Source organism: Ptiloglossa arizonensis, chromosome 5 (assembly GCF_051014685.1).
Source record: "Ptiloglossa arizonensis isolate GNS036 chromosome 5, iyPtiAriz1_principal, whole genome shotgun sequence".
NCBI lineage: Eukaryota > Metazoa > Arthropoda > Insecta > Hymenoptera > Colletidae > Ptiloglossa > Ptiloglossa arizonensis.
This window is the reverse complement of record NC_135052.1, coordinates 11,718,701-11,741,777: the sequence shown is the minus strand read 5'-3', so window position 1 is coordinate 11,741,777 and position 23,077 is coordinate 11,718,701. Positions and strand designations below refer to the sequence as shown.

Genomic DNA, 23,077 nt, shown 5'->3' with positions numbered 1-23,077 from the left:
TTGTCATTCCAATGACAATATAAAACTTGTACAATGCTCACAAACAATGAATTAAAGCTGGTTTGGAAAATTTATCGTTGATAGTAATACTTAACTTAATGTGAGATAATTGTATATCACTGATGACGAAACAACTTACATGTAACATTTCATAAGTTCCTACATCAATATAACTATTTTGTAAAACAATGTGAATTTGAAGTTTCACATAATCCATTAGTATTTTACTGCAAAAAATCCTATAAGGATAATTATACAATGCAACAAATCACAACTCTTTTTCTGTTTTACAATATCCATAGGGTATACTATACTTATAAGCAATATAATATAGATATTGCTTTACAACTGTCATTAAAGCTGAATTTGGATAAGGATGCATCGCGACATTTGGGCGAATACTCTCCTGTAATGAGTTCAAAGCACTAAAGAATCCAAACCCAGCTTTATACTTATATTTGGAAATTGTGTGTATTTAAAAAATTGTTTTCTAGGAAGAATGACTACAACAAACTTATTAAATGAACATATTTTTTTTTAAATATTTTACTTAAATTTCATATTAAAAGAATTATAGCCAAAAGTGAGTGAACAAATGTACTTGTGGTTCTGGAATTAATTTCCAATTAATCCAATACACTTCATGGTGTTAAAGATATATATATATATAGAAGTTAAATATGTTACAGAAATTTGACAAGAAGAAGTTACAGTAGAAATTGGTGTCCATAAAAAAACTGATTTCTATCTAATCCTGTGTACAGTTTCCGTACTAGATAAAAAAATTTTCGTAAATATGCAAAAATAATTTGTAAGAACTACGTACATCGGCACTTTTTTAAACTTTGACGGTCATTAGGACCAGCAAAAATTAATAACTCCTATACTATTAAATTCGGAAAATTCTCCTCTGTTATATAAGACCAAACCGAAATCCCCATCATTTTAGTTTTTACGTAATACATCAGTTTTATCGAAAAAATTACTCAATGGATTATGTGTTATATGCAGGGTGTTCCCGAATAACATGTAAAAGAGGGCTGGAGGTGATTCCTTATGAAAAAATCAGAAAGATAAAAAGGATAACATTTTTTCCATTTCAACTTCGTTTTCGAGATAATCAAGTTTAAAAATTCACTTCGTATTATTTGCTCTTACGATTAAGATACGATTCGCTAGCGAGAAAAATGAAAACCATGGGGGAAAGTAAAATAATCTCGAGGATAACCTGTATAAAATGAATAATCATTTTTCTATTGTTTAAAATTTATGAATGTAAGTGTTATGCCATATATAGTTAACAAAAGCCTCTAAAGATAAAAAAAAACAAATTCTACCAACCTCGAAATTTATTCTCCTTTTTCTGCATATAATCATAATATAATCGTTTTCCATGATCCGATAAAACTGCATAAGCTGCTCCAACTTCTTTAAACTTATTCTCATGCTCTTTTTTTTCTCTTTGTGTTGCGTGCGGGTATTGATCTACAAATAACAACAGGAGAAGTAGGCCATTATTTTAAAATCAATATTATTCATAAATACAAGCCTTCAAGTTTACCTGGATGATGTTCCTTTGCTTTTTTTTTGTACGCTTTCCTAATTTCATCATATGACGCATTTTTGTTAATACCTAAAATCGAATAATGGTTTCTCTTTATAGGTGGATTCAATAGTAATTGTGCTGCCATAAGTAACGATTGGTTAGCTGTAAATCAAAATTCGAAAAGTTCATGTAATGCAACTAAAAAATTATTTTAATTATAAAATCAAATTTAATATCGTACTGGGGCTGTTGTCCATTTCACACACTTTCTTTAGATCGCAAACAGCATCTTCAAATTTCTTAAGTCTCATATAAGATTCTGCTCGCCTCAAAAGAGCTTTCAAATATTTATTATTTAATTTTAATGCTTCTGTACATTCTGTAATCGCTTCATTTGGACGACCCAACTGCAAAGTAATATATAAATAATTATTTTCAAAAATTCTATTTTAGAGGAAAATAAAAATGTAATACCTTTGCAGCCACTGTTGCTTTATTGAAATGAAGTTTTGCATTTGCTACTATATTCTGGGGGTCTATCTTTAAGGCTTCACTATATAATTTGTATGCTTTTTCATACTGTTTCATTTTATAAGCAGTATTCCCTGCTTCTTTCTTTTCCTTTAAATTTTTTACTTGCTGCAAAATTATAACACAATATAGTAAATGTTTCAAACAGGCATTGTTTAAGTGTTTGTTACCACATATATTCTTAATGCTCTAGGAAAAAGCAGATCCAGTTCAAGGATTTGTTGAAAATGTTCGAATGCTTTGTCAATATCTTGGAAGTACAAACATATACCAAGGACGTACTGTGCATACACATTTTTTTCTTCATTGTTTAAAACATCACTAAAATAAAAATATACAACATAAAGTATAAATTCTAGTACTATTTTGAACATAATATAAAATAAGTTATATACTATGCAATTTCTTCTGCTTTTTTGTAGCATCCTGAAAATGCTAGATATTCTGCTCGAACTAGTTTGAATCTTTCGCATGAAGTACTTATACTACAACAACTGCGCATGTAGCGAGCTGCCTATAAATATTATAATAGTCATTTTTAATTATATATATACATTTAATATATGTATCCCAATTTATTTAAGAATTTATTACAAACTTTATCAAAATCCTTAGCATTATATGCAGCATCTGCAGCTTTAAGAAACTGTTCTAGAGACTGTAACTTTTTTTTATGTGTAGCTATTGATGTATTATTAGGATCAATTTTTGATAACTTTGTTAGTGCTGTTTCAGCTTGAGTAATATCTCCCAAATATAAATAACATTGTATGACTGTGTTGTGAGCCTGGAAATATAAGCAAATTAAAAAAAAACTGGTTATTTAATTTGTGTGTATAGAGATTTCTTATACAACATACTTTGATAAAATGTGCATCTAATTCAAGGCTTTTTTTTGCATCATTCAAAGCAAGTTGATATTTGCCAAGCATCATATAACATGCAGATCTGTTTCTATAGTGTAATGATGACTTTGGATATATTGCTTAAAGAATATTCATATTATTCATTTATACAATTCCAGTGTAATACATTCATAATTAAAGAGTACTTTACCAATAAGCTCACTGTAATCTATCATCGCCTCTGTATAATTCTTTGCAAAGAAATTTTGTTTGGCACGTACATTTTTACTTTCTACATATCTGAAATGATCAGGTGTTTAAACATGTAATAAATAATTCAACAAGTCATTTTCATGATTGATCCTATAAGAAATCTTTTTTAAAATGTTTTTTCGTATTTCGTATTTTGGACATATATAAAAAAAATGACAGTACTTATAAGAAGACCAAAGACTTTTTAAAATAATTTATCATGCAATTCATTGAATAAATCGCATAATTCTGAATTACCAAATTGACCACTTTAAAAAGTGTATTGTTCGGGTACAGCAAAATTTTAAATCAAATAAATCGAGATCATGTTTATAGTCATATATTACTTCTCTGTATCACTCTGCTCCTTCACCATAAAGGCCATTGTTGCATCTACTACAGTTTTTCCAATTAATTGGGAAAATTCTCGAAGAAATGCCATTTAAGGAAATGCTACGTGCTATCTGTAAATAGTTTTCTATTCCTCAATAGAATCTCGATCCTGTTAAAACGGATGTATTGGCTCGAAATCGTACTTCTACCCTTCATGCAATCATTTTATTCCCCTTAATAGTGATCCTAACAGGAATCGATTTCTAATAACGATTCCTATGTGTGTTCCAAAATGCATTTTAAATGTTTATTAATGGTTAAAGAGAATTTCGCGGTTATTCTTTCTTAAATCGTAGAGGAGCAATCATAATAATAGAAATAAATTAAAATACATTATTAATAGATTATTTTTTCTAATTAAGAGATGGAATAAAAATTGATGAAATTATTACTAATTTATATATTGCTGAGAAATTTTGTAGAGATGAAATAAAAAGTAAAACATGTCGATATTTCGAGTAGAACTGCATACAATTTGTATTATTCTACAAAGTACGGATTAATCTAATTGTTCTTTTTCGGAACACATTTTATGTCATATACTCATTCGAGAATATATCCGCTTTTAATGTCGGTGTCATTCTAACCTACAGTGGTTCTACCTCTTGAAGGGAAAAGGAACGAATAATTTTGTAGTTAGTAAATTTTATAAAATAAATAAAACTCGCATTTTTTAAATAATTTTGATTTGGTACTATCGTAAGCGTTGTATTAGGAGTTACTAATTACAGTACTATGCCATGTGTTTAAGGACAATGTGAATTGCTACATATATTTAATTGTTTTAAATTATATTTTGTTAGTCTCTTAAACGTTAACGAGTAATAATTGTTTAAAGACACACTTAAATATTTGCATTAACAATAAACCGTACTTAAAAGACTTGATTTGCTGCTACGAGTAACATATACCTAATATTGTATTCTACTTCTCTGTTACAGTATTTCTTGCAATATGAGTCGTTTCTTTGCAACTGGTTCAGACTCTGAGTCTGATAGTGCCTCTGAAGAGGAACAGATTCAAAGAGCACCAGCTACAGCTTTTACGGTAAATGGAAGTTATTGTTTGAATTGTTCTTTGTTATAATTGGGAAGAGAAAGAGATAAGCTAATTAGAATTCTTTTTTTTTATAGTTTAGTGATGATGAAGAAGAAACAAAGAGGATAGTACGCTCAACAAAGGAAAAAAGATATGAAGAGATTGCTAATTTAATAAAATTAATACGGAACTATAAAAAGATTAAAGATATGAGTAGCATGCTTTCTAGTGAGTACTTACAATGTATTAGGTTGTGTAATAAGTCCATTCGTGTCTCTTCATAAGAATATTATGAATGCTACCAATTTTATAAAAAACTTACCTAATCAATAATATATGTGCCAGTTTTGTTTTCTGACGTGTCATCTTTTGAGTAATTTGAATATTTCTTTCTACATACATTTTTTTTATTATTAAAGAATTCAGATACGCATGTATTTATTTCTTTTGTATTTTTTAATAATTTTTCATAAAAAGAATTTTGCAATATATAAAGTAAGTAAAAATCAGATGAATTAAGGTTTGATAAGTATGGTGAATAAGATAAAAACATTGCAATTGCATGGTGGAAAATAACTACTTTTCTTGATACAAGTGTTGACTATTTATTTTGTATATCTTAAACAATATTTTTGCTATTATTCATCTGGTTATGTGGTAAAAATTCATAATAAAGTATTTCTTAGTAATATTGTCAAATAAATAGTAAAAACTTTTCAGCAAGCAATTCAACTTTGGTGGTAATTAATGGTATTTTGCTGTTTTTGACTTATGGAAATAACCCATTTCTTATCACCAATAACTATTTACTTTAAAAATGGGAAATCTTTGTCTCGCTTCAATTGTACATTGAAATATGGTCATGTAAATTCTTCAACAATAATTTGTACAGAACACAAACATCATATTTGTTCATTGCACTAAGTTTCTTCTAAATGTAATTCAACTGATTTGTGTGAAATTTACAATCTTTCTTGTTGTATATATGGATTCTGTTCAGTTGAGTTCACTATTTTATCCGTATTAATTAGATAATACTTCTCATAATAATACACAACCTAATAAAATGTTATTTGAATATAAAATTTTTCCTTTATCTTCTCTTAAAGGTTTTGAGGATTTGATGCGTGCCTATCAAAAGGCATTACCAGTAATTGCAAAAGAAGAAGGTGGCCAAACACCACGTTTTTATGTTCGGTGTTTGGTAGAAATGGAAGATTTTATCAATGAAGTGTGGGAAGATCGAGAGGGACGTAAGAATATGTCAAAAAATAATTCTAAATCATTGACCTCATTGCGTCAAAAACTTCGTAAATATAACAAAGACTTTGAAGATGATATAGTCAAGTTCAGAGAAAATCCAGATCAAGATGATGATGAAGAGGAAGAAAAACGTAAACTTACATAACTTATATATATATATATATATATATATATTTCTATTTCTATTTCTATTTCTATTTCTATTTAAGATAATTAATTAGTACTTAAAATTTTAGCTGAAGAAGTTGTAGAATCTGAGGAAGATGAAGACAGTGCAGTTGCTTTCAAGAAAGCTGGTTCTGAAGCAAGTGAACCAGACTTGTGTAAATTCAAGGTTTATTGTATATAAAATTAATATGTGTATATCATTTAAGGTACATGGTTTTTGATAAAAAAACGTTGCATGATGTTATAGAAAAGTGTAGCTGATGGTGAAGATGGTAGTGAAAGCGAATCCGATTGGGGTAGCTCCTCAGATAGCGAAAGCACAAGCAGTGAGGATGAAGGCCAATATCAAAATATACGTGAACGATATATCAAAAAGTATGTACGAGTAGATTTATATAAGATTAACGAAAATTATGTTTTACAAATTATAATGTCACAAACTTCAAATAGGGCAGCAGACAAGGAAGAAGAAGAGGATAAGGCAAAACGAAAGGAACAGCGAAAGGAACGCAAGGAAAAGGAACGAAAAAAGAAGAAAGATGAAGACGATGGAGAAGGCGAGTGGGAGACCGTTAAAGGCGGTGTGGCTATTCCATCTGAGAAGCCCAAAATGTTCGCAAAAGATGCCGAAATTAACGTGGCTGCCGTCTTGAAAAAGCTTTCCGAGATAATTGCTGCTCGTGGTAAAAAGCGTACAGACAGACGAGAGCAGATTGAACTGTTACACGAATTGCAATCCATAGCTGATTCTCATAATCTTGGGTCTGCTGTGGCAGTAAAAATTAAGTTTTCTATCGTTTCTTCCATATTTGATTACAACCCTAAAGTGTCAGATGCGATGAAGCCCGAGTATTGGTCAAAGTTCGTATCTTTTTTAACAAACTTAAATACGAAGTCCACTTTAGAAAATATATAAATGAAAAAATTACTTCTACACAGAATTTTGGAACGTATAGCAGAGATGCTTGATATGCTGTTAAATACTAAGGACATGATAATTGCTGAAGTTGTTTCCGAGGAGGCAGAGGAATACGAAACACCTCCATACAAAATACATGGATGCGTGCTAACATTAGTGGAACGATTAGACGAGGAATTCACGAAGTTGTTGAAGGAATGCGATCCACACAGTAACGAATATGTCGAAAGGTACATATAGTAACATTTGAAATTAATTCTAATATCATGAGTAGACAGCAATCATATTGTGTGTTACGAGATTTACGAAGAGAAGGAATCATCGGTAATTTAGATAGATTAATGGTTAGAGTAGTCATTCGGAAAGTGGGAAATCTAAGTTCAAATTCCAGTTCAGTAATCTCATCAGCTGATTCCTTTTCTTCTATACATAAAACTATTATTTATAACCTTTGTTCCAGATTGAAAGACGAGAAACAAGTGTCTACAATAATAGACAAAGTTCAAGAATATTTGGAAAGGCAAGGAACTATTTCTGAACTTTGTCGCGTATATCTACGTAAAATTGAACATTTGTATTACAAATTTGATCCAAATGTTCTTAAGCAGAAAGAAGTAAGCAAGTTCTTATTAAACATATAAACATATGAATGCAGAGGTAATATATATCTTTTCAGAGAGAACTTGGTCTAGAAGTTATAACGTCTGTACAAGTTATGGAGAAGCTTTGTAAATATGTTTATGCTCACGATGGAACGGACAGGCTTAGAACTCGGGCGATTCTTTCTCATATTTATCACCACGCTCTTCACGATAACTGGTTCCAAGCACGTGATCTTATTTTGATGTCTCATTTACAAGAGACTATTCAGCATTCCGACCCAGCCACACAAGTGTGTATTCTTTGTTATGGAAGGCATTCTGATTGTATTTCTAAACCACGTTCATTTTTTGTTCGCAGATTTTATACAACAGAACAATTGCTCACTTGGGCTTATGCGCATTCCGGCATGCAAACATCAAAGATGCACATAATTGTTTAGTTGATTTAATGGTAACAGGAAAAGTTAAGGAACTTTTGGCACAAGGTCTTCTTCCTCAAAGGCAACACGAACGTAGCAAAGAGCAGGAGAAGATTGAAAAACAGAGGCAGATGCCTTTCCACATGCACATCAACTTGGAACTTCTTGAATGTGTTTATCTGGTTTCTGCTATGCTTATTGAAATTCCGTATATGGCTGCACACGAATTCGATGCAAGGAGAAGAATGATTTCTAAGACTTTCTACCAACAGTTAAGGTCGAGTGAGCGCCAATCGTTGGTTGGTCCTCCAGAATCCATGAGAGAGCATGTCGTGGCTGCAGCAAAAGCGATGCGAAATGGAAACTGGTTGGCATGCAATAATTTCATTATCAATGAAAAAATGAATGCTAAAGTTTGGGATCTCTTTTATCAAGCAGACAAAGTTCGTGACATGCTCACGAGATTGATCAAGGAAGAAGCATTAAGAACATATTTGTTTACCTATTCGCACGTTTATGATTCAATCTCTATGCCCAAACTGGCAGAAATGTTCCAACTAAAACGGCCTGTAGTTCATTCTATTATCAGCAAAATGATTATTAACGAGGAACTTATGGCGTCTTTGGACGATCCAACGGAGACTGTTGTGATGCATCGTAGTGAACCAAGCCGCCTTCAGTCCCTAGCATTACAACTCACCGATAAAGTGAATAACTTTGTCGACTCCAATGAGCGTATCTTTGAAATGAAACAAGGTAACTAGAATATATACTGTAACTGATTTTAATTACTTGTACAATATTTAGGAAGCATTGGTAATATAATGTCTTATGTTACAGGAAACTTCTTCTCCAGAGGAAATCAAGGAAACTTCCGCGATAGACAAAATTACAACAGACAAGGACAAGATTGGGGTCGTCAAAGACGTGATCGAGACCGAGATCGTAACCGAGAAGAAAATCGAAATTATTAAATCAAGAAATACTGAATATTATTTACTTGGGTGTTTAACATTGGATCATTGTTCTACCGTGTATACACTCTTGTAAATAATGGAAATAACAGTATACAAAGTAACGGTATATTGTTTTACTTTACCATTAAAATATCCGCACTTCCATATTTTTTTTGCTATTTTCTCTATTTACATATAAAACATTCGATTTACAGTATAAGAATAAACAATATTAGTTATTATAAATTTTACATTCTTAGACTAGTCTATAAGTATTATATTTCTTGCACCGTTTCGAGTATTTTGTTGCCTGTGGTTATGCTATCGGATGCAAGAACCAGTCGAATTCCAGTCGACCTTTCTATAAATCTACAAGCAGCTATTTCAGCATAGGTGATACCGCCTATGATACATATCACCACCATCTTCGGCAATAACGGACCCCGGCGACCACTTATAATGCAGTTTGTTAAATTTGCTAGTTCTTCGAAATTCTTTGAGTCCCTTTCTTGACTTATAATAACATTTAATACTTGAGCCTGTAAAGACACAGGGTGTGTTAATTTTGTTAACATAAGAGTGAATTAATCTTGCTGGAAATAGTACTAACAATTACAGGAATGTAAGCATTACTGAATACATAACTGGGACATGCACGTCCTTTCTGATCTATTTGTTTGGAATAACTTGGCAAAAGTTTCAATTTTTGTGCATTGTTGTTCCACTCGCTATTCCAGTTTGGTAATTTATGCAAAATATTTTCTGTTCTACACTTTAGTAGACCTATGCTTTGTAACTTATACATTAATGGTATATGTTTATAACCATGTGCATGAAGATGAAGCTTCTGAATAGAATATAGTTCATTTTGAGTGATACCGTCACTTGCAATAGACAATAAACATAATAAACGTAAAGCTCTCAGTGGATGTTCATCTGGAAAATTAATTGTTTTAAAAGTAATACTGCAATTTTAAAGTAATAATAAAAGATACGTACCTATGTGTCTTTCAATATGGGTTAAGCACTCTTTTCTTTCTTTGCATTCAAGTATAGACTTCTCTATTTTCTGTAAGGTTTGAAAGTCAGAACCTAATGTATCAGCAATAAGTTGACAAGCAGAAATATGAAAAGCCAGTTGACGCGTCATATCCCTTGTTTTCTGCAATCTTGTTGCTATATATCGTTCCATTTCAGACAACTTCATTGTGTGTATAGCATCCTGTTCAGCTAATATACAGTACCAAAGATATTACCAATTTCTATAGAAATCAAATTAGCAAGAGGAATGTATACAAACATTTTAGAGATTTAGCCTTCCCATGTAAAATGGGAAAAACATCACTGCATGGTGTGTCTCTTACTTCTCCATAAATTTGATCTTTGTCTGGATCTAATTTGGTTTGAGATTTGCCCAAAGTGGCTGTACCAACATTTATTTCTATAACTTCGTGCAATAACCCAGCATATGTTACAGGAGTTAAAAGTGGTGTAACTAAATCATAACTCCTATCCATCAAAATTAAAGCTCCTATTTCATTTTCTATATTTGATGAACCCAAACACTGTGTCATAGATTCTATAATCTTGAGTATTTGTTGACTATGTTTGCCAAATGAAAGGGAAAGTTTGGGTGAGCCAAGTACAAGTTGCAGTGACCATAAATTGCGCGCAAATGCTGACAGTAGGGTAGTATCTTTGTGATAATAAAGATCAGTAAATATAGGATTTTCTAAAGATAAGACATTGCCATCTAATCTTATGAATTCCCATGATAATGTTTGTATAGTGACTAATCCAGATAAGCCTAAACAAATAATGACATTCTTACCCCAATATAATTTTAATATGAATGATTATTATATTTAATCGGATAAATAATCACCCTCTTCTTCAATAATTGTGTTTAAAACTGTTGGTACAAATGGAGTGACTAAAATATGATGGCACAGTTGTACATGTGGTCTGATATTTGGAGAAATTTCTGATTGTATTTGATCTAATACCTTCTTACAAGAGATCAAGTCACTTGAGACTAGAAATATACGTTGAGAGTTTGAAAGCTTTAAACCTTGCTCCATTTTATAAATTTTGTCAATCCCATAACGTCTAAATAAAAGACAATATTATTCTATGTGTGTTTCAAAACAATATACTTAAAGTATTTATTACAGACTATTACTTCAGTAAAGAAACTCCTACAAAGCTATCCAGAATTTTCATAAGTTTCTGTTCTATCACCAGGTCTTTTGCCCCAGGAATCGCGTCCAATATTTCAACAAGTTTTCGTTGACTTATTTGTTGTAGTACGTTTAATCTATCATCCAACGTGATATCCATATTTTCGCTGCGATAAATTCATTTAATTTCTAATAACATTACTTTAAATAAAAGATTGAAACGTTATTTAAAATCGTTAACCTGTATTTCAACTTCAAAGAGTCTTTCTCTGATTGTTAGGAATAAATAGTATCAGAGTTCTTTAACCCCCCAGGGTTATAAGAATCTTGTATTTTTTATTGACCGACATGAATTCGACATAAAGCTAAATACCGTACGTGCAATTCTCGCGTCTCGTAAAATCTATCGGCCCGTTCATCCGAATCGCGGACTTTCTTTAATTATTCTTCCAAACGATCAAAGGATCAAAGAGTCAACATTGTAATTTCACATTTCTCGCAAAGAAAGCGTTAAAAACAATTCGACTGGTGCGCTCATGTGATAAACCTTGGTGAATCGTAGTGAATCGCGTTTTCCGATCTTCCCGACGCTCCTCACGCGTATCTCTCAGTAGGGTTATTTAAAAATGGCGGACGCATCGTCTTCCGACACTACCTCAGATTGTTGCAATGAATGGTTCTCTGATATTACCTCTGAACGGTCAGAATCCGTTATAGTAGGCCAGAAGCCGTGTCTATCCCACCGTCGCAGTAAAAGACATTTCTTACAGAAGCTATTTTTAAGAGAGGTAGGACTGTTTAACCTTCAACTCGTGAAAGCGTTAATGAAACTGACAGACAGACCCGATACTAGACCTGTCAAAATACGTCTTCGATCTGAACAAATAATGTAGTGCTACGACATCTTCGAAGAAAAAATGTTTGATTGTTTTTCGATGCTCTAGTACGCTTGTTGCTATACAATCATTGTGCTGAACTTTCAATGGTGGCAAGAAAAAATGTGCTTTTGTTCTTGTCCATATAGTTTTTTACTCTTCTTTTGTTTTTATTATGATTTGAATGAAATAGTGATTGCATGATATTCAGAAATTTAAAAAAGACCAAGAATCATCAGAAACTTATAAATTAAAAGCATTAGGTGATTTCATTGATAATATAGTTTTTTCTGGGATTTAATTTCTGTATGGTGCATCCAGTTTTATTGCTTTATTGCATGATGTTTGAAAAGGATTATATTACTTATAAAACCCTTGGTAAAACACAACTATGGCAATGTAAAAGAATTCATTTTTGTAGATCAGAGGTTGTTTATCAGCACACAATTATGCATCAGAGGAAAGACTATTTGCTACTGTACCTTCATGGAGACATTTACCGCTTTTACATGTAATCCCAAAATCTGCGTTAGAAGCAGGGTATGTTGCAATGTTTACATATTTGTATTGCAAGAGAAGGATGTGAAACAAAAGAATGTATCCTTGTTAAATATTTTATAATAATAGCTATTGTTATTGAAGGCACATTGTAATGGGATTGACACAGTGTGGTCAGTTTTTACTTACATATACATACACACTGGATGTGAGTGGCAATACTTCTTTATATAAATACTTGTTACATTGGTGGGCTTTCACTCCAAATCATGTTGCACGTAAAGTTGCGGAAGTCACACTTTTTGGTAATTACACTATCTACAGAGAACTTAGTATTGTTATATCTCAATGGCCAATGGAGCGAAACAAGCTAGTAATACATGGCCTATGGTAAGTTTTGATTATGTTATTTGATTTATTAAATATTTTGAAAATTATTCTGTAATTAATAATAATGAACTTTCAGTACAAATTGGTTGCATCTTCAGCCAACAGATAGAGCATATTTAACAATAACTACAGTACCATCTCTCGAGAACTGTAAAGATTGTTTGAAAGTTGCTGCATCCTATGAAGAAGAAGGTGAAGGTAACAAGATATTATAAGCCTAGTATATATTTGTACTGAATAAATATCAATTTTTTTAATGTTTTTATAGAGTTAGCTGCAAATTGGGATGGTTGTGTGCGGTGTAATTGTCTTCAACATGGACTCACTGTTCATACAACCTACGAAGTAATTTCCCCATATCCTAGGTTCCGAGCTACCGTCTGTTTGAATTATTGGAATCATGTAGTAGTTAACACAGGAAACTTTTTACATGTACTCAGGGTGGACTTGGACATTCCAAAGTCCAAAAATCAGAAAACTTGTGATAAACAGGACACTGTCATTCCTGACACAGTGCCATTAGATATGAGTGACATTGAGGAATTGGATTATTCGAAGGTGGAACGTTATGAAAGTTCAGATGAGAAAGTAGGTACACCCGAGTGCGCGGTCGACCAATCTCCGAGATTCGAATCGAGTATAGAACATGACTTTCTAGAAGAATCAATTAAAGTAGATGATAAGTTAGCTCGTGATCCATCGAATACCTCAAGCAGTAATCAAAACGACTATGTCTGTGATATAAATAAATCTGCTGATGCTGTAAGTGTTAAGTCGTGCGAATGTTCGGACACTGTCGAATATAAATGTCGAAACGCGAGTCCGGTGTCTAGGACCGAACAGCAAGCGATATCGGTCAGGGACAAGATCTTGCAGGATTTCTGCGAGGATATGTCTCAGGAACTTAACATTGGTAGTGATCTAATTACTTTAGTGAAGCACCCGTCGTGTTCTCCACGGTCTACGCCGCAAAGGCTTCCCTCTGATCTCAGGACAACTACGTGGTCGTCACCGATCCTCACACCGCCGTCGGACATCTTGAAGACCCGAAATTCGGAATCTAGTCATAAAATCACACGCAATCAACGCTCGAATTCCCCACAACCAGGTGCTTCAGAAGATAACAACGTAATTTCTGTCAATTCTCCGCTTCACTCGGTTTCCATGAGTCCCTCTTCTTCATGTTCTTCGCGTTTGATGTCGCCACCCGTGACACGGTCTTTTCGCCATCCAAGTCCTCGCAAACGGTCTAACCTTCATTCTCCTCCACCTAGCGTGAACTCGACACAATCGAGAACAAGAGCAACGCACAAGCTTATCCTCGAGGCGGAGAAAGCATATGAGTTCACGGATGAAACACAAGAGACCTGTGAGAAGCTTAGTTCTTTTAGAAAACGCAGACTTGCTGACAAGAAATACGAATTTTGCGATGAAACGGAGGACGCGGAGAATATAGTTCCTTTTAAGCACATACGGGATCAGTTCAAACACCGTGGTTGTTCAATACACCAGATACCGTCGTCTCCGACGATGTCACCTGTACTGCCAAATGGTAGGAAGCATTGGGTGGATTCTGATCAAAGCGAAACGGATGATTTTAGTTTTAGTCAAGACATTGGAGTATCAAATGATTTAATTGTGGATTCAGGTAAATTGATTGTCAGTATTAAGAAAATTTCGTTCTTGGATTCACTTGATGTTACTATTCTAACTTGTTAGCTGAGAAGAATGTGCTACGTCCATTGAACCAGAATCAACTGCCTAATGGAGGTATAAATAGAGATCGTTTGGGCAAATATTCTTTAAACACTTCTCCATTGGTTCCAAAAATAAATTTACAGTATCCTACTATAAAATGCACTGCACACTTCAAGAGAAGCTATATTGAACTTGATGATGAAATGATATCTGTCATCACAGATGTTGAAGGTATGTTTATCCAATAAGTGTACTTTAATTGTGTCTTACACGAATCTGATATTATTTTTTTTAAACTAAAAAAAAAATATGTACATGTATTTTATAGATGAAGAGACAGGAGGATATGTGAGTTATCAATGTGTGCTTCCTATGCATGTCCATGGGTCTGGATATGTCCAAATGCAAATGATCAGCAACAGCAAAGCTGAAAAATTGGTATTACAATTAAAACTTTGTTATTTTAAATTAACTTGTGTACAAAAAGGGATTAAATAGATTTTAATAGAAGGATTATTGTATTTTCAGATAGTACCTTGTGTATCGATAAATCAGTTAAGTTTTGATATTGAAACATTCTCTCATCATATTGCTGACTGGATTTGTATGAGATTTAAAAAGAGATATTGGCATTGCAGCGATTATGATATTGAAATAATAGACATATGCGCATTAAGTGGTGATATTATTTGTTTATTGATTATGAAGATCCAGGCTAGCGAAATTAGTAGTCAAACTCAGTGGTTAGTATTAGTTTATACTCACAGATTTTTATTATGTTTTGAGCATTTAATGTATACAAAATGTATACAGTTCTCAAGAAAGAAAACAATACGAAGTGGGGTGCAAATTTACATGGAATATTGACACAAGTCAATATAGAATAACAGACGTATTGCCGATGGAAGAAGTAAAACCAGAATCTTGGAAACCAAACTGTATGAACGTTCCGAATTTTCGGAGTCCGTTATGGAATCCAACTCGACGTTTAGCACCAAAGTTAAGAGAAAAGATACAACAACCATATGCGCACACAGTACGGTTTTTGCATAATGAAATGACTTTAGCAGGTGAGTATTTTAAATGAAATATTATTTACTAGAACGGCAAAAATATATAAAATATTTTACAGGTGAATCTATAACTAGATTGTATGATTTGGATAATTTGGTGGAATTCTATATAACACCAATGCCAAATTATCCTTCGATCGAATAAGGTAACTGTCGGCTCAACAATATGTTGCAAACAATAATTTATTTATTGATACAAATCTAAGAGTTTCATTATCAATAAGATAACGTGTACAATGTAATGAGTGTATTGGAAACGTACCCCTTATATATATTTATATATATACTATATATAGTATACAAAATCTCAAAAATAATTAGTTCCAAGCGTGAATAACAGCAGACGTAATACATTGTATAGATTATGTGCTTTTTTTCACGAGACTACTGTTGTATAAGTTGATTGTTAAGTGCTGCCGCGAGGATTGTCCAAAACTTAATGATGTAAATTAAGAGTACTGATTAACGATACAACGAACATTGCAAGCGTTTGCTCTTATTTGTAAATTATATTCTAGCACTATGCTATGTTGACTATCTATGATATATAGATAACTTTGGTAATTACCAGATATAGATGATTACAAACTGATTGTCAATGAATGTATTGTACGTGGTTCAAAGTAAGAAAAAGAACAAATCGTGAAAATCATTTAGTACTTGGTCCCAAACTTAACTGGTGATCTAAAGGAAAATATATCTTAAGATCTTAGTTGATTCTATGCCGAAATTTGCCCTAGCTATATTTATAGGATTAAATATATGTTAATTTAATTTTTCATGTCATTTCATGATCTTATTGTATTATAAAGCCATTTCACCATTAACTTTTTATATCTGACCACTATGCAAATACATTATATAAATGTGTAACATGTGTGTCTAATGAATGCACTTGTAATTTATGTAAGTACTGATTGTAACTTTCGACAAAGAACATTTAAGACTTAAGAGATAACGTTATTTAATTGCTGAAGCAGTAACATTGAAGCTGGTAAGGTCAGTTTCTTAAATGCAATAAAATTTTTGTCGTTAATGGCAAACGTTTTGTGTTTATGTTTTTACCTTTATAAATGCACAAGCTGTTTATTGAGTATGTGTCCAAAACTGAGATTGTCACAATTCAAACAGGTATTTTCATAGGTGGTCCTACATTAACATCAGATACTATTCCATCTAACTTTAAACCAGTAAGAACTTCGTCCCATGCATTCATACACTGTTGGTAATGCCGGATTTGTCGATCTGCAGTTGAAATCAACATATTTTTCAAGTCCATTTGCTTCTCCACGTTCCATCTTTGTAAATCGCTGCGCAAATTTTCGTTAGCACATTCTACGCGATCTTGCAACACTTCTGCTTGTTTAGCTAATCGTGGTATTGCCTGACCAAGTCTTTCCAGTTTTTCATCGCGAGATTCCGCCTTCCAAAGCGATCCACCCCAATTTTGTGTTGATGTTGTACCACTTGTCAAACCCATTAGCTATTTAAACAATGTAGATTATTAATTACCATAATTCGTTACCAAGATTTAAACTGCAACATTAATTTTAACTCACAGACCTGATCTTTTTCTAGTCTTTTCTTTGCTAAGTCTTCAACAGTCATTTCATATTTTATTTGCATTGAATCGCGCCGAGATAACGCACTCTTGACTGCGTCTATATATGAAATATACTCGCGCTCTTCATTTGGTACACTTTCTAAAAGCTTTTGATGAGCCATTGTATTACATTCTATTGCTTTAGCAATTGCCAGTAGAATAGGAGCAAGTTCAGGTTCAGAAGTTGCCCATAAGGTAAATATTGGATGCAGTTGATGCAATTCAAGTAAATAGTCTGACATGATATACATAGTATTCAATAAAATTTGTCACAGAAATATTTGATATAATTATAATATTAACGGGATGTAACTTATTTTGTACCTTGTCTCTCCTTATGTATACAATGATTTATTTTATCTATAGTTCCCAATTTCTCACTAAGAGCTGTACAATAATCTCGAATTTGCTCAAATTCAAACTGACGTTGTTTCATGGTATATGTGCTCGCTATATTTTGTAAAGAATCAGTCATTTTAACCAGAACATTTGCCCGATTTTTACGATGTACAAGGAATTCCTATAAAGAATAAAACTATAATACTCGACAGTATGTTATACATAGAAACTTGAGATATGCTTACAGCAGGCTTAGTGGTCAAAAAAATATGCAAGTTTTTGTCACAGCTAAGAATTGGATGGTTAACAACTCTATTAAGAAATACATGTAACAGTTTCATACGTGCTATAATAAATTCCTTAGAATAACGATCTAACTGTGCAAGTAATGTATGTTTCCCAGGCATTGGCTGTAATAATAAGATTATTAAGATATATTTTTTAAAAACTATAAGATTATTCTAGACATAAAAAAGTAAAACATTAGATTAATGTGCTTCTGAAATATGATTGGCTCACTGGTATAATATGTGTTGGATATGAATCTACTAATTTCTGTCGTAGCCAAATAAAATCATTGTAACGTCTTCGAACAATGTATTCACCCTCTTCAAATTCTGGTCTTGTGGACTAAAATAACACAAATATGACATTATTAAGAGAATTTTTAATAAAGTCTACCAGATATAAAAACAGAAATAAAATTGAACCTACTCTTGTTCTTATACGAAAAGTAATATAAGTTTCAAGTGTTTCAAGATGTTTTTGAGGATTGTCCACTTTTACTTGTAGATCTCGAGAATCTAATTGAAAGTCTGATATCTCTTGTTCTGGTAAAGTGGAGAAACTATCAATGGAAGGTGATGCTATCTGAAAATTAGTATCTATTTTGTTCATTGTTTTTGTAGCATTATTACTACGTTCGAATGGAAATATCATTTTAGATGAATCTTAATTTTTAAAACAATTAAGGTCATCTATTAAAGATGTTTCAGGTTATGCTCTTACCACAGAACCTTCGACGGAGTTGCTGCAATTTGAAAGAAAATCCGCGTCACGGCTTTCCTGTTTGAAAATACCGCCGACTGCAATTGTACTGACTTCCAAAATCGCGGAATTTTCCGTACCCTTTTCACCTAAGCTTTCTACCTCGGTTTCCGAAGAAGTCATCATCTTTAAACTGTCAAGTAACAGAGCTTCAACGATACTGCGTCACAGTACGCGCAGTATTACACGAAGCACGAATACGATATACGCGAATCGATTACGTTTCGAAGAAATTTCTAGCTAGGAAAATTTCAATCGTATTCACGTTATGTTTTTAAAAATGCATATATTTACCAATAAAAGTATGATTCATCTAACGTCTAGCGAATATATCAGATTATGGTACATGAATGTTACGATTTACCCGCCTTTTTTCGTACGAAAAATTTATCTATGCGAAATCGTACGTTGTTGTTCTCCCCATAATTGAATAGCTATAATCCGACTTTCAGTTGTCTGTAAAACATAGCGGAAAAAAATTCACGATTTTCTGGAGTAAGAAGCAAATATTTTGCGCCCGTGGAAACCGTATCTCTGGGATACACTTGACATTCTTTTCCCGCGATCAAGAATTCGAAACTTTTGCATAAACGATGCACTGGCCGGAAGACGACGAGTACAGTTCCATTTTTCCCAAGAGATATTCCATACTGATGGCGGAAGAACCTTCATTGCCAATTATATATTACCGATCTCAAAATTCCTTATCGAGTAAGTTTGTTTTTCACTTAAAAATGTACATGAAAGTTTCTAAAATTATTATAATTCCAATAGTATTTCACGTTTAATAATTTCTAAAAATTCTTGTCAATGTTATTTGTCTCTTTGACATCGTATCCAGTAACAATTACATTCGTTGACATATAATAATTCATGAGATCATCATAACTTGATCATTTCGAACAATACGCTTCTCAAAGGCGCGGTATTATTCGTACGATTCATTGGTTCGAACGATCCAAATAAACATTAAGATCGATTAGGGAAGACGCTTTAACATGCTGCATGCATTTAATCTAGTAAAAATCGACAACTAATCGAAACCGATTACATTTAACGGAGTAAAGCAAATGTTATAATGCAGTTGGCCAATGCTATGTGTAGTGTACGCATTAATATGCGATTGCACAAGCATGCAAACATGTTTTAACTAATAAAATGTTACTCTGATTTATGAGCATCATTTATTTTTTGAAGAATAGGAAATTCTTACAAAAATAATTAAAATTAAATTCTTGCCCAAACAGGAATTATAGACTCCAATAATTTAATTGAACATTTAACCGACTATCAGAGTACATAGAGGGGCATGCATGGTGTCATTCAGTGCCGTATTCAAAATTTGGTGATGCTTATGCAATATAGAGTTTTTGTTTAAATAAAATTGTTATAACAATAATGCAGTTAATTTTTGGGGCTATCAATAAAATTCATTACTCAAAATTGAGTAGCAGATTTCAGTTTCCAATTGGGCTACTGCTATCTAAAAAACTGCAAATAGTCTGTCTAGAAAAATATAAAACTTATTCAAAATATGATAAACAATAACAATGAACACTGTCATTTTTTACTACTAAAGACTAAAGAACAATTTAATCCAGAAGCATTATTTGGAATTTAAAGTACCGCATTACGAATGCGTATATCTAAGGCATATCTACAGAGTATTTAGAACAGAGGGGTCAATTGGTTATATGGGTCACCGAGAAATATTTAAAATTGATATCCGTCTTGGGAACGAATCCTCGCCTTTTTTAAATGACAAGTCATTTGTACTTGAATTGAATTTAATCATATTACATCCAACTTAGATACTATTTGTGGTATGTTTCACTTTATTAAAGAATAATTTTTCTTGGTTTTACTTTAAATATATTGAACACTCGGTATGATAGGGATAATGTACCCCCGTAGACGATTATTCCGTACAGTAATGGTCGCGACCAACGTTGCCATGAAAGTATCCACAGAGGGGAGACTCGCACCTGCCCCTGTCCCCGCAATCGCCTTCAAACTCCTTACTCTCCCACCTTCACCCCACTACTCCCGTAGAGTACCGGAAAAGAAACCATCGTGAGTGGTAGGGATGTGTCGCATAGCAACAGCAACGCCATGACACGACGCTGCGTCATGACGCGCGTCATTCACGTGTTCGTTCTGCGATACAGTGCTACCGTTACGAGAAGTTAAATTTGTGTAGGATTCTTTTACAATTTTTTTCATATTCTATTTTAAATTAAAGTATGGATTCAGGTAAGACAAATATTCAGTTCTTCTGCATGAATGTAATTAAAAAAATTATTTCTTGAAAAATTGGTATATTTTTTACATTACGGATTTGTTGAATATATTCATTATATTTTCAACCAGTGTGCCGCGAGATTTTTCAAAACAAATTGATGTATGACAACCATACATATTAGGTATATTACTATATCAAGCAAAATAAACTTCTTGTTGAATCATAGAATTCTAGTAATTAGCTTAGATGTGCTGTGAGATAAGAAAGGTTGAAAATTACTGAATTATTTTCTTGAAAATAAAGTTATGAAATTATGACAAATTTTGTATTAATAGGCAGTGAGAACACTGAGAGGACTTCTATGTCTTGCCCTCCTAAGAAAAGGGTGTATGCAAGACACGAATTTAAAAAGGCATGATTTTGCATTGTGGCAGGAAAAGTGTAACAATGGCAATGGTATTCACAAAATCTGGTGCAAAGTTTGTAATAAGACTTTGGCAGTAAGTAGAACCAACCAGACCTGCTAAAGCATAAAGAGACATCATTCTATAATTTAAATGAAAAAAGTTTAAGAAGCTACGTAACAGAAGCAGAAGAAGAAGGTATGGAACGGAGATCATAATTACTACAATTGAAATGAAACAAAGTTTTAGTGCATCAACTATTATTTCTAGACCCCGTTATGAACAAAGCAGCTGCTGCAGCAAAAAACACAACAAAGGTGAAGAAGACAGACTTGCGTTTTTCTATAGATGTTGTGGAGCACAAACACAGTTTTCTATTTTGTAATCATATTGTGAAAATGTTACAGAAAATATTACCATAATTCTAAAATGCTATAAAAAGCACATTCCTCAAAAGAAGTATAATTGTAATATAATAAATGTGTACTTTGTATCCAATTTCTCATTTTAATATATATACCCACGAAAATCCTTGGGATAAAGAAAACTGTTTGTGTTACATAAACTGCATAAATTTTACCAATTTTATACGGTTAAAGACATAAAATTGTCATCACCGTATCATGTTATTCAGCAATTAGTTACGCTATTCTACCAGTCTGAATAGTCTCTTTCTACTGATCTTATTGTAAATGTGCAACGCTACTTTGTGTAATTAACTAAACCATAACCAATAAATGCTTTAATAATGAAATATAAGGATTTTTAAATGCCCCATGAACGTGTAAAATATATGCAGTTTATGTAACACAAACAGTTTTCTTTATCCCAAGGATTTTCGTGGGTATATATATTAAAATGAGAAATTGGATACAAAGTACACATTTATTATATTACAATTATACTTCTTTTGAGGAATGTGCTTTTTATAGCATTTTAGAATTATGGTAATATTTTCTGTAACATTTTCACAATATGATTACAAAATAGAAAACTGTGTTTGTGCTCCACAACATCTATAGAAAAACGCAAGTCTGTCTTCTTCACCTTTGTTGTGTTTTTTGCTGCAGCAGCTGCTTTGTTCATAACGGGGTCTAGAAATAATAGTTGATGCACTAAAACTTTGTTTCATTTCAATTGTAGTAATTATGATCTCCGTTCCATACCTTCTTCTTCTGCTTCTGTTACGTAGCTTCTTAAACTTTTTTCATTTAAATTATAGAATGATGTCTCTTTATGCTTTAGCAGGTCTGGTTGGTTCTACTTACTGCCAAAGTCTTATTACAAACTTTGCACCAGATTTTGTGAATACCATTGCCATTGTTACACTTTTCCTGCCACAATGCAAAATCATGCCTTTTTAAATTCGTGTCTTGCATACACCCTTTTCTTAGGAGGGCAAGACATAGAAGTCCTCTCAGTGTTCTCACTGCCTATTAATACAAAATTTGTCATAATTTCATAACTTTATTTTCAAGAAAATAATTCAGTAATTTTCAACCTTTCTTATCTCACAGCACATCTAAGCTAATTACTAGAATTCTATGATTCAACAAGAAGTTTATTTTGCTTGATATAGTAATATACCTAATATGTATGGTTGTCATACATCAATTTGTTTTGAAAAATCTCGCGACACACTGGTTGAAAATATAATGAATATATTCAACAAATCCGTAATGTAAAAAATATACCAATTTTTCAAGAAATAATTTTTTTAATTACATTCATGCAGAAGAACTGAATATTTGTCTTACCTGAATCCATACTTTAATTTAAAATAGAATATGAAAAAA

The 23,077-nt window shown here is 32.5% G+C and overlaps 6 protein-coding genes across 12 annotated transcripts; 3 read left to right on the top strand and 3 right to left on the bottom strand.

Moving 5' to 3' along the window:
- Nucleotides 1-644: 644 nt before the first annotated feature.
- Nucleotides 645-3,763, bottom strand: Tpr2 (Tetratricopeptide repeat protein 2). 3 transcript variants are annotated; one of them, XM_076311213.1, is made up of 11 exons: nt 3,522-3,763; nt 3,134-3,222; nt 2,938-3,062; nt 2,676-2,864; nt 2,473-2,591; nt 2,248-2,398; nt 2,021-2,185; nt 1,788-1,953; nt 1,562-1,708; nt 1,342-1,485; nt 645-1,228 (listed from the first exon to the last, which is right to left on the bottom strand). In XM_076311213.1, the coding sequence occupies exons 1-11, from the start codon at nt 3,614-3,616 to the stop codon at nt 1,176-1,178; spliced, it is 1,443 nt and encodes a 480-aa protein (XP_076167328.1). In that variant the 5' UTR covers nt 3,617-3,763; the 3' UTR covers nt 645-1,175. The 3 variants fall into 3 exon arrangements, with proteins under 3 accessions (XP_076167328.1, XP_076167329.1, XP_076167330.1); XM_076311214.1 differs by having other exon boundaries at nt 3,433-3,762; XM_076311215.1 differs by having other exon boundaries at nt 2,938-3,048; nt 3,522-3,762.
- Nucleotides 3,764-4,080: 317 nt separating this feature from the next.
- On the top strand, nt 4,081-9,054 carry Eif3c (eukaryotic translation initiation factor 3 subunit C). Its single transcript, XM_076312374.1, has 12 exons — nt 4,081-4,202; nt 4,509-4,614; nt 4,701-4,833; nt 5,715-5,999; nt 6,105-6,202; nt 6,284-6,411; nt 6,487-6,897; nt 6,976-7,185; nt 7,416-7,569; nt 7,632-7,847; nt 7,916-8,732; nt 8,817-9,054. The coding sequence occupies exons 2-12, from the start codon at nt 4,522-4,524 to the stop codon at nt 8,948-8,950; spliced, it is 2,679 nt and encodes an 892-aa protein (XP_076168489.1). The 5' UTR covers nt 4,081-4,202; nt 4,509-4,521; the 3' UTR covers nt 8,951-9,054.
- On the bottom strand, nt 8,770-12,016 carry Vps33b (vacuolar protein sorting 33B). Of its 3 annotated transcripts, none has more exons than XM_076312383.1 (7): nt 11,804-12,016; nt 11,115-11,279; nt 10,818-11,041; nt 10,233-10,739; nt 9,932-10,162; nt 9,543-9,868; nt 8,770-9,471 (listed from the first exon to the last, which is right to left on the bottom strand). In XM_076312383.1, the coding sequence occupies exons 2-7, from the start codon at nt 11,270-11,272 to the stop codon at nt 9,208-9,210; spliced, it is 1,710 nt and encodes a 569-aa protein (XP_076168498.1). In that variant the 5' UTR covers nt 11,273-11,279; nt 11,804-12,016; the 3' UTR covers nt 8,770-9,207. The 3 variants fall into 3 exon arrangements, with proteins under 3 accessions (XP_076168498.1, XP_076168497.1, XP_076168499.1); XM_076312382.1 differs by having other exon boundaries at nt 11,354-12,015; XM_076312384.1 differs by lacking the exon at nt 11,115-11,279 and having other exon boundaries at nt 11,804-11,857.
- On the top strand, nt 11,454-18,505 carry LOC143147267 (uncharacterized). Of its 2 annotated transcripts, none has more exons than XM_076312373.1 (10): nt 11,454-11,900; nt 12,409-12,527; nt 12,630-12,875; nt 12,952-13,067; nt 13,144-14,523; nt 14,595-14,804; nt 14,902-15,011; nt 15,102-15,316; nt 15,387-15,643; nt 15,706-18,505. In XM_076312373.1, exons 1-10 carry the CDS (start codon nt 11,739-11,741, stop codon nt 15,789-15,791), a joined length of 2,901 nt encoding a protein of 966 aa, XP_076168488.1. In that variant the 5' UTR covers nt 11,454-11,738; the 3' UTR covers nt 15,792-18,505. The 2 variants fall into 2 exon arrangements, with proteins under 2 accessions (XP_076168488.1, XP_076168486.1); XM_076312371.1 differs by having other exon boundaries at nt 11,455-11,900; nt 12,952-13,073; nt 15,706-18,504.
- On the bottom strand, nt 15,814-19,229 carry LOC143147273 (sorting nexin-7). Of its 2 annotated transcripts, XM_076312386.1 has the most exons (8): nt 18,930-19,229; nt 18,597-18,768; nt 18,303-18,458; nt 18,108-18,218; nt 17,834-17,998; nt 17,574-17,769; nt 17,210-17,484; nt 15,814-17,129 (listed from the first exon to the last, which is right to left on the bottom strand). In XM_076312386.1, the coding sequence occupies exons 2-8, from the start codon at nt 18,759-18,761 to the stop codon at nt 16,770-16,772; spliced, it is 1,428 nt and encodes a 475-aa protein (XP_076168501.1). In that variant the 5' UTR covers nt 18,762-18,768; nt 18,930-19,229; the 3' UTR covers nt 15,814-16,769. The 2 variants fall into 2 exon arrangements, with proteins under 2 accessions (XP_076168501.1, XP_076168500.1); XM_076312385.1 differs by lacking the exon at nt 18,930-19,229 and having other exon boundaries at nt 18,597-18,848.
- LOC143147277 (uncharacterized) lies at nt 19,154-21,730 on the top strand. The gene is made up of 3 exons (XM_076312394.1): nt 19,154-19,346; nt 21,213-21,479; nt 21,552-21,730. Exons 1-2 carry the CDS (start codon nt 19,229-19,231, stop codon nt 21,293-21,295), a joined length of 201 nt encoding a protein of 66 aa, XP_076168509.1. The 5' UTR covers nt 19,154-19,228; the 3' UTR covers nt 21,296-21,479; nt 21,552-21,730.
- Nucleotides 21,731-23,077: the final 1,347 nt, after the last annotated feature.

Excerpts from the sequence above, each read along its gene's own strand:
- Tpr2 (XM_076311213.1), bottom strand. The coding sequence starts at position 3,616 with ATGGCATTTCTTCGAGAATTTTCCCAATTAATTGGAAAAACTGTAGTA. Across the intron at positions 3,063-3,133 it reads AGATTACAGTGAGCTTATTG|CAATATATCCAAAGTCATCA; the intron begins GTAAAGTACTCT and ends ATATTCTTTAAG. Across the intron at positions 1,954-2,020 it reads AAGCAACAGTGGCTGCAAAG|TTGGGTCGTCCAAATGAAGC; the intron begins GTATTACATTTT and ends ATTACTTTGCAG.
- Eif3c (XM_076312374.1), top strand. The coding sequence starts at position 4,522 with ATGAGTCGTTTCTTTGCAACTGGTTCAGACTCTGAGTCTGATAGTGCC. Across the intron at positions 6,000-6,104 it reads TGATGAAGAGGAAGAAAAAC|CTGAAGAAGTTGTAGAATCT; the intron begins GTAAACTTACAT and ends TTAAAATTTTAG. Across the intron at positions 7,848-7,915 it reads ATTCCGACCCAGCCACACAA|ATTTTATACAACAGAACAAT; the intron begins GTGTGTATTCTT and ends TTTTGTTCGCAG.
- LOC143147277 (XM_076312394.1), top strand. The coding sequence starts at position 19,229 with ATGCACTGGCCGGAAGACGACGAGTACAGTTCCATTTTTCCCAAGAGA. Across the intron at positions 19,347-21,212 it reads ATCTCAAAATTCCTTATCGA|GCAGTGAGAACACTGAGAGG; the intron begins GTAAGTTTGTTT and ends TTGTATTAATAG.
- LOC143147273 (XM_076312386.1), bottom strand. The coding sequence starts at position 18,761 with ATGATGACTTCTTCGGAAACCGAGGTAGAAAGCTTAGGTGAAAAGGGT. Across the intron at positions 17,999-18,107 it reads ATCCAACACATATTATACCA|CCAATGCCTGGGAAACATAC; the intron begins GTGAGCCAATCA and ends TTATTATTACAG. Across the intron at positions 17,770-17,833 it reads TTTTGACCACTAAGCCTGCT|GAATTCCTTGTACATCGTAA; the intron begins GTAAGCATATCT and ends TATTCTTTATAG.
- LOC143147267 (XM_076312371.1), top strand. The coding sequence starts at position 11,739 with ATGGCGGACGCATCGTCTTCCGACACTACCTCAGATTGTTGCAATGAA. Across the intron at positions 11,901-12,408 it reads AGAAGCTATTTTTAAGAGAG|ATCAGAGGTTGTTTATCAGC; the intron begins GTAGGACTGTTT and ends TCATTTTTGTAG. Across the intron at positions 15,317-15,386 it reads ATTAGTAGTCAAACTCAGTG|TTCTCAAGAAAGAAAACAAT; the intron begins GTTAGTATTAGT and ends AAATGTATACAG.
- Vps33b (XM_076312383.1), bottom strand. The coding sequence starts at position 11,272 with ATGGATATCACGTTGGATGATAGATTAAACGTACTACAACAAATAAGT. Across the intron at positions 10,740-10,817 it reads CACAATTATTGAAGAAGAGG|GCTTATCTGGATTAGTCACT; the intron begins GTGATTATTTAT and ends TTATTTGTTTAG. Across the intron at positions 10,163-10,232 it reads GAAGGCTAAATCTCTAAAAT|CTGAACAGGATGCTATACAC; the intron begins GTTTGTATACAT and ends ACTGTATATTAG.